This window comes from Monodon monoceros, unplaced genomic scaffold, assembly GCF_005190385.1.
Source record: "Monodon monoceros isolate NGI ecotype Baffin Bay Population unplaced genomic scaffold, NGI_Narwhal_1 Super_Scaffold_16, whole genome shotgun sequence".
NCBI classification, from domain to species: domain Eukaryota; kingdom Metazoa; phylum Chordata; class Mammalia; order Artiodactyla; family Monodontidae; genus Monodon; species Monodon monoceros.
This window is the reverse complement of record NW_021703772.1, coordinates 2,138,399-2,151,386: the sequence shown is the minus strand read 5'-3', so window position 1 is coordinate 2,151,386 and position 12,988 is coordinate 2,138,399. Positions and strand designations below refer to the sequence as shown.

At 60.2% G+C, this 12,988-nt stretch overlaps 1 protein-coding gene across 3 annotated transcripts in view; it reads right to left on the bottom strand.

Moving 5' to 3' along the window:
* The window catches only part of HDAC4 (histone deacetylase 4), a 242,510-nt gene that overhangs the window by 15,701 nt on the left and 213,821 nt on the right, over positions 1–12,988 (bottom strand). For all 3 annotated transcript variants that reach the window (XM_029224637.1, XM_029224635.1, XM_029224636.1), the window contains exons 20-23: positions 12,381–12,500; positions 11,574–11,671; positions 2,255–2,373; positions 697–830 (exon numbers count right to left, since the gene is read on the bottom strand). In XM_029224637.1, coding sequence (XP_029080470.1) covers positions 697–830; positions 2,255–2,373; positions 11,574–11,671; positions 12,381–12,500 — 471 coding nt within the window. The remainder of the gene's footprint in view (positions 1–696; positions 831–2,254; positions 2,374–11,573; positions 11,672–12,380; positions 12,501–12,988) is intronic.

Here is a 12,988-nt window from a genome sequence, read left to right as displayed (position 1 = left end):
AAAGTTTCAGGAAGAGCACATTTCTGAAATTCAAGGTGGAACCTACAAATCAGGCCCGTCACGAACTTTAGGTTCCCAGCAGCAACCCCGGCAGCACCTTGCCCGCCCTGTCCCGTCTCCCCGCGGCTAGGGGGCTTCCTCCACCCGGAGTACTGGTGGGCGTGAGAAGCCCCGGCCGGACCGCACGGCGCTCTGGGCTGGAATGCTCCCAGTGGCCCGCCCTCCCTCGAACCCTGAGAAGTGCTCCCTCCTGGTCCAGACCCGACCCCCTGAGCCCAGGCCGTCAGGCCACAGCGCCGAGTCCAGCCCCGGGCGTCGCCTGAGGGTCAGAGCAGCAGGAGAGCCACAGTGAATCGGGGCCCCATGCCCCGGCCCCCGAGATGGCGTGGTGACTCCTCCCCCAGAACTTGCCTTAGAACGCCCCAGTGACCCGACCGTCCATAAGCAGGACACCAGTGAAGGCGTTCTCCCCGTACCCCACACGTGAAGCTGAGCGCCTTTGAAAGACAGATCCTGAACCGTCTTCCCAAGGGAAACGGGTTCTGCCTTTCTGCCCACCTCCTTCTGGCCACAACCGGATGGTCTGGTCAGGCGTGTGACAGGCCTCCCAGGTGTGGGTGCCGCGGGGACAGCTGAGCAGAGCAGCCCTGGCCCCGAGCCGCGTGGGCCCCGAGCCGCCGTCTCCTGTTCTCCTACCTCGTTTCCCAGCAAAGCAGAGACGCAGGCTTCCGAGGCGTCGCAAATGGCTGTGAGGTCGTGGCCCCCCTCCAGCGCCAGAACGATGCGGCCGCCAGCCAAGCCCATCAGCTGCTTGGTCAGGTGCCCGAAGCCTGCAGGGAGACGGGGAGACAGGGTCCAAGTCGAGGGCGAGGCCGGGCCGCGGCGCCGGCGCCTGGCAGTGGGTCAAAGCGCCCAGGAGGGCATCACATCCCACGGCGGAGGCCCAGGCGCTGGCGCACGGAGACACCTAATAGCAGCCAGGCCGGACTGCCATGCACTCATTGAAGAACTGGGGTTTGGGATTCTTTCTGATCTCCTTGGGAATAGGAATTACGATTTCGGAGCTTTGATTTCACGATGCCGCAAACCGTCCCGTTTGGGGGAGGGGAGGACCCCGGGGGGAGCCCCTCATCTCTCTCCTGCTGGAACCGCAGAGGCCAGGAGGCAAGAGCAGAGCAGGCAGCTGCTAGGCACAGCCACGTCCACCCCGGAGCCCGGGGGCTTCTGGGCAGCCGACGTGCCAGCACACACATCAGCACCACGTGTGCCCCTCCAGGGCTCTCGTACATCCGCGTCTGGGACCCCTGGCTTTCATCGATAGCCGCAGTCCTTCCACCGCACCCATGTCATCCTCCCCCCGCAGAAAACGCCCGATGGGTTACGATATTACCACCCTCGGCCAGAACAGTCTGACGTTTATTAGGGAGCCAGGGAAAACGAGGCTGCGGGACTAGCCCCGTCACAGGCTGGCCGTCGGCAGAGCGGGCCCGACGTCGGGCTCTGCTCCCTGGCACTTCTGCCCTCGGCCCGGTCACCTCGTCAGCCCCTCGCCCCCCTACCCCCGGGAGGTGGACTCCGAGAGGCTGCCCTTTGTTTCCGTCGTTCTTCTCCACGGACCCACGCTCTCCCCGTGCGGGGTGAGGGACAGGCTCTCCTTCACCATCTGCACGTCGGCCAGCACAGGGCCCCCTGGGCCTCGTGTGAGTCACCAGCACCACGTCTAGGAGCCCCGGAAGAGCCCCAGGCACCTGGACCACTGCGACACCCGGGGGGCCGGGCAGTGTGGCCGGCAGGGGCGGAGCTTTCATTTCTTTACAATTTGCTGTGACAGAGCAGAAGCAGAGGCCCTCCTCCCCTCCGACTCCGAAGTAAACGGGCTGCCAGCTACGCCCGTCTTCCCGGGTTTGAGGGTCTCCCTTCCCACCACCCCCCACCCCACGTGGGAGGACAGGTCTCTCAGGAGCGCTGTGGACCCGGCCGCCAGCTGACACAGCACCAGCATGCGGGCCCCGCGCTGGCGGGCTGCACGACCTCTGGGCAGAGCCTCCCGCGGCAGCTTCCTGGTCTACGTGGGCTGTCCGCCCCGCGTTCTATGGGGGCGCCGGTGTTGTGCTTTTGGTGAGATGTAAAATGGAGTTTCCTTCCGCTGCCACTAAAGAGGAAGTCTGGCGTGCCCAGCGCCTCTGACGTCTGATCCCCAAAACAGCAGCATCCCCTGCCCCATGCTCTTGGGTCACCCGCAAACCCGACTTACATTTGGCGGAGAGGTTGTAGCCTCCGAGGGGCGTGGGGTGGCCCTCCACGGCGTCGAAGCCCGATGACACCAGCACCACGTCTGGGGCAAACTCGTTGGCGATCGGCATGACCACAGTTCTGCGAAGGGCGGGAGGGAGTGACACAGCGTCAGCCGAGGACGCAGCTGGGGAGGGGACTGGACGGCCACCAACGCCAGCCGTCAGGGCCTCGAGGTCACCGCCCAGCACCGGGGACGCAGGGCTGCGTGGCTGAGCAGGGCCTCTCCTTCCACTGCCCCCTCCCCCGCACCAGGCCACACCGCGGCTACGGACGACTGACCAAAGACCCACTGCTCGTGGGCCAGGGGGACGTGTTAGGCTAATTAAAAGAAATCTAACACAGAATCTCTAAAGGGAAAACCGATGACCAAATTTAAGAGGACTGACCGATTAGAAATCTAAACACAGAGAAGCTCAGCGGTTAAGTTACATTCGGGAAACAAGCGGAAGGGTCTACCTGAAAAGCGGGGGGAACGCGTTGTTAACACAATGCCCCTGCGCCCCCAGCTCGCAGCCTAATTGTACCAGCTCGTCCTGTAAATCACGCTTTGGCTGAGACTGGAGAGACCCACGGCAAGTCAAGCGCTCGTGTCTGTGCCCTGAGCTGGCTTCACTGCGTCTGGAAAACCATCCCTGACTTCCCGTCTCCTTCCTGCCCCGTGCGGGTGGGGTGGGCAGATCACGGCGCGGGGCCTGGGCTCCAGGGCAGGCCAAGCAGGGCCACGTGGCTGCCGGCGCTGGCAGCCTCTGCCGACTCGGCCCCCCATCCCTGGCTGGAGGAGCCTGGGTATCGCACTGCGCGTCGGAAAGCCCTGCCTGCTGCCCTGAGCCACTGCACAGAGGGGCTGCCCTCGTCCCGCAGCTTCCCCGGCACGTGAGCCCAGCTCGTCACCTCTGAGGCCCCCTCCCACCCCAGGTCTTCAGAGGCCCGCGTGGGAGGGCGTCAGCGCACTGGGCACGGCTGACGGTCCCCTGCCACGTGCCGAACTCCAGAGAGCGCCACGGCCACAGGGTGCAGGACGGCCCGTGAAAGCTCCCACAGGTTCTCGTTCAGCTTTTACCAAAGGGTGAGACTGCCACTCACATTGGCAAAGTCAACCCCAGAAGACAACTTTGACCGAAGAAACAAAATGCTCAGAAGACTGAATGTTTCTCCATCCAGGAACTATTCTGAATGCAACCCTGTTGAGGAGTTGCTCTGATTTCAGGTGGTGGAAGGGCCGAGAGCCCCAGAGAGCCACACACAGGTGAAGACCCAGCCGTCCTTCTCTGCAGGATCCGTGGTGCGGAGCCAGGATGCCCCGGCCCGGCTCCAGGGACCATGCACCACCTGGTGCTGGGAGACCCCAGGGGCGCTTCCCAGGGAACGTCTGTCCTGCAATGGGTCAGGTGCTGGGAGAGTCTGCCATAAAGACCCGCACCGACTTCACACCTGGCATTTCGCCCACCAAGAAACCCACCTCCGGAACTAGGGAGTCACGGACCAGGTGGGCCTTTCGACATCTCCCTGCTTTTATTTTTCTTTCTTCTGAGGCTGCACCCAGTTCAGTTTCCTCCGGAACTGTCTCTGCACAGCTGATAAAAGCAGCTTCAAAGGACCCAGGCTCTGTGCCTCAGGGACCACACCCCGCTTTGGGGGCCCAGGAACACGGCGTGTGACTCTAGACCAGGGGCTGGAAAGCATTCCTGCCAAGAGCTAGAGAGTATTTCAGTCTTTGGGCCACGTGGTCTCAACACCACCCCTGTCACGGGAAAGCAGCCTCACATGACGCGTGAGCACATCGCCGTGGCTGTGTTCCAATAAAACTTTACTTAAAAAACACATGCTGGGTGGTTGAGAGTCCGCCTGCCGATGCAGGGGACGTGGGTTCGTGCCCCGGTCCGGGAAGATCCCACATGCCACGGAGAGGCTGGGCCCGTGAGCCATGGCCGCTGAGCCTGCGCGTCCGGAGCCTGTGCTCCGCAACGGGAGAGGCCACAACAGTGAGAGCCCCGCGTACCGCAAAAACAAAAACAAAAACAAAAAACACATGCTGGGACTCGGCCCATGGGCCACAGTTTGCCAACCTCACTCCAGACTCCTGCCATTACAACTCTGGTAAAGTTCTACCACGCATGACAACAGCCCCAGCTTTTAATGTTTCTCTGTGCCACTGGGACGCTGTCACAAACGTTCCCAGAATCTGTAAACACGAAGTAGAGAAGAGTGCTGGCTTTTAAACACAGCATCTGGGTCAGAGCAGGCCTGGAGTATGTGTTAACAATCCTGCCACGGGGGCCGGAAGTGGGGAAATTCCTGGTCCAGGCAGGGAGGAGGGAGAGAATGCCTCGGGGATCCAGGAAGAACTGTCCTCTTTCGTCTCCACGCCCAGCAGATGTGGTCTGTCTTCCCAAAGGTACAGGCCACCGTCCGCCCGTGAGGACCTGGCGGGGCTCCTCCACAAGGACTTCATCATTCCAGGGAGGCTGGTTTTCAATTATTTTAATGAAGGTCTTGTCACATAAACTTTGTCTTTAGGCCAGAGACCAGTTTCAGCCGTGGTCTCGGTATGGATTTTAAAGCCAAGACCGTTTTTCAATGAAAACCACAGACGTCTCAATGCAGACACCAGCTCATTCACCAAGAGCTTCGGCAGCCGTTTTGAAGCAAGTTCACGTTGGGGGGGGGGCTTTAGTTCTCTGCTTTGAAGTGTCGCTGAGCTATTGCATCTCTAATCCCCCCACAAAATTAAAAAAACAGCCCTGTTAGAATCATCATTAAAGGAAGTTAATACCAAGAGGGTCTCTGGTGTCTGTGCTTGGTGTGTGGCTTCACCCCAAAGCCAATCATAACGAATTGTAAAGCACAGTTGATCCCATGTGTGGGTGTGTGGTAGGGTGTGTGGGTGTGTGGTGTGTGCGTGTGTGTGTGTGTGCAGGGTGGCAGGTGTGGGTACATCGTCAGGCACGAGCGTAGGCAGCTGAGACAGCTGATGTACGTGTATACACATACTCACTGCATTTCCCTGATTTGGGACCCTCTAGGTTGTAACCCCAAACACTTGCTAAAGTAAGAAAATCTGAAATGGTGCTGTATGCCAGGCGTGTGCCAAGTGGGTCTCCAGCACTGGTTTTCAGTGAGCCCTGAGCCCCGACAAATGTCACCTCCCCTCGACGGGACTTGGCCTCCTCGCAGGTGAGAAGAGGGCTGACGGCGGCCCTCCTGACAATCCCACTGGCCTGCCTTCTAAGCCCTGCAGCATCGTCCCACCCAGGACCCTCGTGCCGGAGGGAAGCTGAAAGCGCACCACCAGTTACTAGGCTCTGCAGAGGAAATGGGGAACTGGCCTTACATTTTATTTCTAGAATGACATTTTAAGGAACAGCTTAGCCTGAAAATAATAAGATGTGAGTATTTGCTGGAGGCCTTCTCTCAAACCACTGCTTTAAGGTGAGTGTGTCCATGGGGTCCCCTGTGGCCTTCTGCAGGGCAACCGAGGGCAGAGAGGGGTGGGCTGGGAGCTTCCCAGGGTAGCAGACCACTGATTGTCCGCTCACAAGGAGGCGAATGCGCCGATCCCCGAGAGAAGAGGTAGCCGGGTGCAGCCCTCCGAGTGGGAAAGCGGGGAGGAGATGGTTGTAGGGACGAGCAGCATGTGTCCCAGAGCCTCTGCGTCCCTGGGGCTCATGCCGGGGGGGGAGCTCAGGTGGGCAGAGCCGTGCAACCCACATGTGCAGCTGTGGCCCGTTGCCCTCCTGAGGCCTCCTCTGGGCCCGCTCCTGGGGCCTCTGCTCCGGACACCACACTGTACCTGCCCCTCTGTCCTTAGCTCGCCGGCCGGGCCACACCTGCGGCCAGGTTGCCACGGGGAAAAGCTGGGCTGGGCGTCCGCTGAGGGGCAGGCTGGGCGACGGGGCGGATGTCTCTGACGAGCCAGTTCCCGCTCGAACCAGCCAGGGCCGCTCCGGGAAAGTGGCAGTGCCAGGTGGTGCTATGGGGCACTTACAGCTCCCAGAATCGTTTCTTACAAGCCACCCTATAACCTCAGGTGATCAGATTATGGGGCGTACCAACATACCATCTCCAAAACCCAGAGTGGAATCTAAATGCAAGAGCTGATTCAACAGTCTGCTTCAACTTCTAGAAAGAAAGGAGCTTTCGATTCATCCCCCAACCAGGGCCCTGCACAAAAGCCACCACACCTGTGGTCCGCACGCACTGGGGGCACACAGCCTGGCGTGGCCAGCGGGCCGAGGCGCTGTCTTTGGGGGCTGTGCTCACCCACGCCGGGGCCTCCACCGGAGCCGGGGTTCAGGCCGGGTTGCTGCCCCTGGGTCCCTGCTGCCCCTCCAAGTGCCCCGGAGGCATGGTCCACACACACTGGCCCCTGGAAGCTTCACCCACACAGGCCTCCTCCCTCACTGCTGTGCTTTCGGCTGGTCTCGCAGTTAAGCATCCCCAGCCGGGAGAGCGCCCGTGAGCTGGAAGCACCAGGCAGAGGCTACCAGCTGTGGCGGAACCCGGAATCCAGACCTGGTTTTACAGGAGGCTGTGGCCTGGGTGGCGCCTGACAACACAGTTGCTATAATCACAGCATTCTGATCACTGAGAACTTCCTTTTGTTGCACGTTGTGCAGGTTCTTGCTTTGAGGGCCAGGGCGAGGGCAGGTGTGTTCCCTCTGGGATCTGGGATCTCCGCACACCTGCACGGTGGGCGTGGCCTCTGAGCCTCCCTGCTTTGGGGTCCCCCGCGTCCCTTCAAGACCCCGTCCTCTCCACCAGGACCGCCTGGCGAGTGTCTGGAGCACCTGCTCGTCCAGCAGCCGAACTCTGCTGCGAGTCAGAATCAGAACAAAGACGGTGATGATGGGAACTCGGCGGCCCCGGCCTGGCCGCCCGGACGGCGATGCCACGGCCTGTCGGGACAGAGCTGGACCTGGCGGGCAGGCTGAAACCCGTCCACAGTGGACGCCGTCCCCGCTCCTGCCCCTCTAGGCCCGGCCGCCCTTGCCCACGGCCCCCGTCCCACTCCGGAGCTGCTGCCCCACAGGCCGTGGGTCTCCTCGCACTCGGCTCGCCCCGCCTCCACCTGCTGAGGTGGGGACGCTCCTCCCCCTGCCCCTGCAGCCTCCTGGAAGGGGGGTGCATGCCTACTCCAGACCCTAATGCACCCTTGCCCCCTCCCGCCCCTGTGCTCCAGGTCCCTCCCGTCGCCCCCCAGGAGGCCCCGTGCCTGCCGAGCCTCCCGCCACTGCCAGGCACCATCCTCGGGCCTTCACACAGGTGGCACGGAGGCTCTCAGAGCACGCAGCCCCCCCCCCACTGCTCCCTTAGTCCCCCAGCACCCCTTCCCTTTGTGTGCCCCGGGAACGAATGCCAGAGGCGGTGAGCCTGCCGAGGGGCCCACGACCCACCCCAGCCTGAGAAGCGGGTCTCTGCAGGGCCGGGCGGGACCTCGACGGGGGGCGACCCACCAGGCACCTCCTGGGCCTCTCCCGCCGCCCCACGGGGATGCTCACCTGCCCGCCTGCACCCCCAGCTCCTGTTCCCCAGCCAGGTGCTCGGAAGTGCAGTCTTCGCTATCTCTTCTCCCCACAACCCTTTCGCTCCCGCACCCAGCACATTCTGTCCCCGCCCCATCCGCCCCCAAGGCTGTCCTTCCTGGGTTGCCAGTGGCCGCCCAGCTGCCACACTGGGAACACTTTCCAGCTTTTGGCGTGAAAATCTGCTAAGGCTGAGCGTCCCGAGCCCCACCTGGAGCCCGCTCCTCCTGGCGTGCCCACCCTCCTCCCACGCCAGTGCCCTGAGACCTCGCTGGACCCCCCCGCCCTACTCCCCATCCCGACCAGGCACCCTCATCGTTCCTGGGCTCGCCTAGGCGACCCAGCGTGGTCCCCCCACTCCCGGGACCAAGCCTGTCACCGAGCTGCTGCAAGACTGCTGGTGACCGTGCAGGCCAGGCCCTCGAAGGCTCCAGACCGTCAGGGTCAGACAGGCGGGTTCCACCGTCAGGCCTGCTCCTGCGGCCACGTCACCCTCCCCGACACCCCATGCCGGCTCTTCCTCCGGGGCCTGGCCAGGAAGCTCCCTGACCTGCGGGCAGGTGTGAGCCCCACTCCGTCATCACATGCTCGCCTCCCCTGCGCGGGGCCCCGCCACCCACGAGGACGGTACCGCTCGTGCCCCCTTCTACGCAGGCACAGTGACGGCTTGCTGAACACGGGATTGCGAAACGCTGAGTTTTTAGCTAATATTTTTTTGCTTCTAAAATCACTGCAGAATGTCCTCAGACAAACTCTCTACATAGGAAAAGACGTGGATGCCCTTAAAGAGATATAGAATTGCCTCTAGCAGTTTTCGAGTCAGTATCTTCATAGCAGTGAGCGCTGGGCCCTCGGGGCACAACATTTCTGGAAGAGATATGCCATCGTGAATGCAGCCAGTGCCACCAAACTGTACACTCACACGTGGTTCAAACAATATGTTTTTTATATATTTTAGCACAACAGAAAAAAAAATGTGAAAAAAACCCAAAACATACCTTATGGAAGAAACAAAAGAGCCTCGACCTTCGTGCCAGGCTGGAAAGGTCAGGGTAGGTGAAAGGAACCTGCCCCGCTGCCCAGTTTAAAGGCAACTCTCACTCTCTAAGAGATTAAAGCTTCCACTCTCGAATATCCAGCTTCACCGCCATCTCTGATAACCTTTATGATATCGCATTTAAACCCAAACTACGACCTAAGAGCACGAACAATCCCAGCTCCATCTCCGTGCACTGCCGGGCGGCAGGTAAATGAGGGGTTAAGAAAAGTGCATCATTATCTCCTGGCCCGGAGGCCTCAGCCCTGCTCAGCAAACTTCAAAGCCGCTGGCCTGGCTGGTTTGAATTAAGGTTCCCTTTTCTCCTACAAGTCTCCAAGCCCAGGAGAAAGTGCCGCTGCCTCTGGATTTCATTAGGGGCAATTTTCTTATCTCTTCTTCATCTCGGGCTTGATCTCCTGAAATGCAACGAGGCAGGCGTGGGTCTGAGCACTCGAAAGCATGAAGGCACGCATGGCCTGGGCCCCCAGGGAGCGGGGCAGAAGGAGGGAAAACGGATCCTGACCCTCCTTCCCCCATCCGATCGATGCCCAGGGAACCATAAATTGTAAACTTCAAAGTGCTACTTTACATTAAAATCAATAAAAAAAAAATCCTGAAACAATTTTCCTTTTCAAAGAGGCTATCTGAGCTTTACAAAGTTCATTTGCTAGGGTGTCATCGTGTACATGCTTGGCAGAAGACTAAGACGGAATGTCAAGAGACACTCAGAGTGAAAGGTCCATCTCAAAGCTGGCGGGGTGGCGGGGTGCGGGGACCTCGAGGACCCGCCTCGCCTGCCCGCTGGGCCGGGTGCACACTGAGACAGGCCCTGGGGGCCGATCCAGTCGGAACCTGGCCTGAAGGAAGAGAGAACCACCGTTTTTATCGCTTTAATCCACAGTTTAAAGAAAGCCCCTCCTTCTCTGCCTTCACCAGAATTCAGCGACACTGGGTCCCCCGAGGCCCCAGAGTTCACTCGGGCTCTATCTATGCCTCTTACACGGAGTCCAGACCCTTTACCTCTAAGGAAGCCCCCTAAGAGGGCCGGTTCTCCTGGGGGAGGTGACAAAGTGCTGGTGGCCGGAGGGCATCTCAGGACAGGCAGTGACAACCCCGGCCAGTGATGGTGGGTTCAGATTTCCTGAAGCTGCTACTTAACTGTGTACATGAGCAGCTTTCAGATGTGGTGTCCGTTTGGGGGAGTCCTTCTCCCCTAAATAAGGGAGGGCAAATGTCAGCATTACATTGCATCTGATCAAGAGGAAGAACAAACAACAAAATTAAACCACTGAGATCAGAGGAAAACGCGGTCCAGGTGATGACCGGGGCAGGCCTTCTAAGGAGGTGATGGACTCCTATTTGCACAGACCGGTTTCATCGTCGAGCCGTTATTTCTATGAACTAAGCGGTTGGGGAAGAGGCCTCATGTCGGCCGAGCCACCCTTGGGGCCAGGCCTTTGCCTCACCAGACCCGGGCACCCACCCGGAGGCCGGGGACCAGGACCCAGTTTCCAGATGAGGAAAGCAGATGCTGCGAGGGGTCACGTGACCCATGACCTCTGCTGCCCCCCGCCCCCCAGCACGAGGCAGGGTCCTCGGCCAAACTTTTACGGGTGTGTCCTTTGCTGGAATCTCACCCGCCAGACACGACACACTTGTGCTTACACGCACACATGCACACGCACCCACCCACCCACCCACACAACACAGGCGCACACGTGTCCACACAGAGGCGTGTGCATCACACATACACACACCACACACGCCTGCACGCAGGACAGGAAGAGCACGTAGTCAAAGCGAAAGGGAGAAAAGTCCTCTGGAAGCTTCATGGGATTCCAACGCCTGGTGCAGACACGGTGCTTTTAACAAAGACTGAAGGTCTGTCGGCTTCACCACCAAACAGAGCTCTCCTCCTCGCGAAGGCCCCTGGGACTCACACTTGGGCAGGTGCTGATCCGCAGGCCACTTGCTCCTCCTCCAGCAGGAGAAGGAAACCTATGCTCTGAGCACCCATTTCTGGCCACAGGAATCCCTTCAATCCGGCCCAGATCAAAGCAGAAATCACATTTGCTGACAAAGGCAAACACTGTGTTTTACAACATCACCCTGCAGCCCGATTCTACCGGCCCAGCATAACGTGAAGGAACCGGGATGAATGGGGAGTCGTCTCTCGATTTTTATGTCGATAAAGGAGGGATATTTATTTCTGTTTCCCATTATCTCACAAAAGGTTTTTTGGAAGAAAAATTAGGAGATTATGAGCCCATTCAGATTCGAGCACCCGCTTTTCATTAACCTAACACTTTCTGACACCTTGCCTCGGTCTCCATCACTTTCTTACTGTTAAGACGTGAGACAGATTCCTGTTTTTCATTTAATGCACAAGACAGGAACACTGCAGACAGAAGGTGAGAAGACAGACTTGAAGATGCCACCTTTGGCTTAAAGAGCAAACTGGGAGAAGCCCCAGAGCCCGTTCCTCCAAAACACAGAGACAGAAAGGTTGGTCCCTGCAGGCGCATGCTCACGGCGCTGAGGGCCCTGCCCAGGGACCGTGTCGGGGTCGGGGCGGGGGGGGGGGGGGGGGCGCTTGCTCACGAAGGAAGATGAAGGTCAAAGGAAAACAGTTAACCCCGCAAGAGCTGGAGCCACCATCGGGGAATTCCCGATTGTTCCCTAAATGCCCACATGGGGCAGGAAGCCGGGACTCTTACCTGAAGGCTGCCAAGTACTCTGCGTCTCCCATGGGGGGGTCAAGGCCGCCGGTAAAAGCCATGTTGACGTTGAAGCCCACGCCGGGCCCCGTGCCCACCTGCATGGAGGAGAGAGATGGGTGTCACAGACCATGACCCCGGCGGCCCTGCCGGTGCGCCCCTAGCCCGCCCGGGTCCCCAAGGCCCTGACACACTGCCTTCTACGATGGAGCATTTTCAGAGGCAGGGCCCCCGTCCCCCTCCATGGGTGGAGCATGTGGGGCTGCCCTGCCCAGGGGAGGGGCCGGCAGCGTGCACCCACAGGGCCCTGCGAGCAAGGCTGTCCTTCCCAACTTCCTTCCCAGAAGGAGACCCAGAGGCAGACGATCCTTTTTCCTTGGGCGGGATTCCCTTTGTTCAGAGTGTGGGGCTCCGCTGGGGCGTCAGGGTGTCCCACAGGATCCTGTCACTCCGGGGCCCACCGTGTGGCACCGGACAGGTGAGAGGACGGCCCCCGCCCAAGGGACAAGATGAAAGGCGTGGCTTGGAGATGCGTTGTGACTGCACACAGCAGCCCCTCCTGCAGGACAAGGGCACCCCACTCTCACCCATTCATAAATCCTGCAGTCTGTCTGGATTAGAACCAGAATGCTCTCCTGTTTTCCATCTTTACTTGGACAAGATAAAGCCCATGTGGGCATACGCGATGGAATCGAGGCTGACGGCTGCCCCCCATCCCCGCTGGGAGCCCTTGCTCTGCGTTGCAGGTGTGGCCACACCTGTTCTCACGCCCCCTCCAAGGCCAGCACGGGATGGAGCCCCGCTCACCTCGTCAGGTGCCCCGCTGCCCGGGAAGAAGTTCCCGTCGTCGTAGCGGTGCAGCGAGATGTACAGCACGCTGGGGTCACTGTAGAAGGCCTGCTGGGTCCCGTTCCCATGGTGCACGTCCTGGAAGGGCGGGGTCAGGGGGGTCAGGGGTGGGGGCCGACTCAGCGCAGGTGCCCTCAGGCCCTGGCTGATAAGCCCCGTAGCTCTGGGCCCTTGGGGCCCTGGGAAGAGAAGGAAGAGGCCCCAGGTGGCGTCCTCCTCGCCCGCGCGGCACCCCATGGGGCAGGTTTGGCGGGTGTCTCAGCTTCCCCCGCGATTTTCCAGGCAAAGTCATTTGATTAATTTCTTGTCACAGCCTGGCGGGTGAGGGCCGGGGAGGTCGCTGACCACGGCCGCTCACCTGCTCCGCACCAGACCCTGGGGTACATGGGAGACCATCCCCGGGGTGGAGTGATGGGGGTGCCAGGGCCCAAACAGGAACGACAAACCGCTTCTCCGAATCACAGTGACCACGTGTTGAAACCACACAAGCGGGGTGGCCCGCTGCATACAGCGTGCACACTTGAGGGCTGCACACGAGTCTGTGATTTTAAACCCCGGGGAACTGC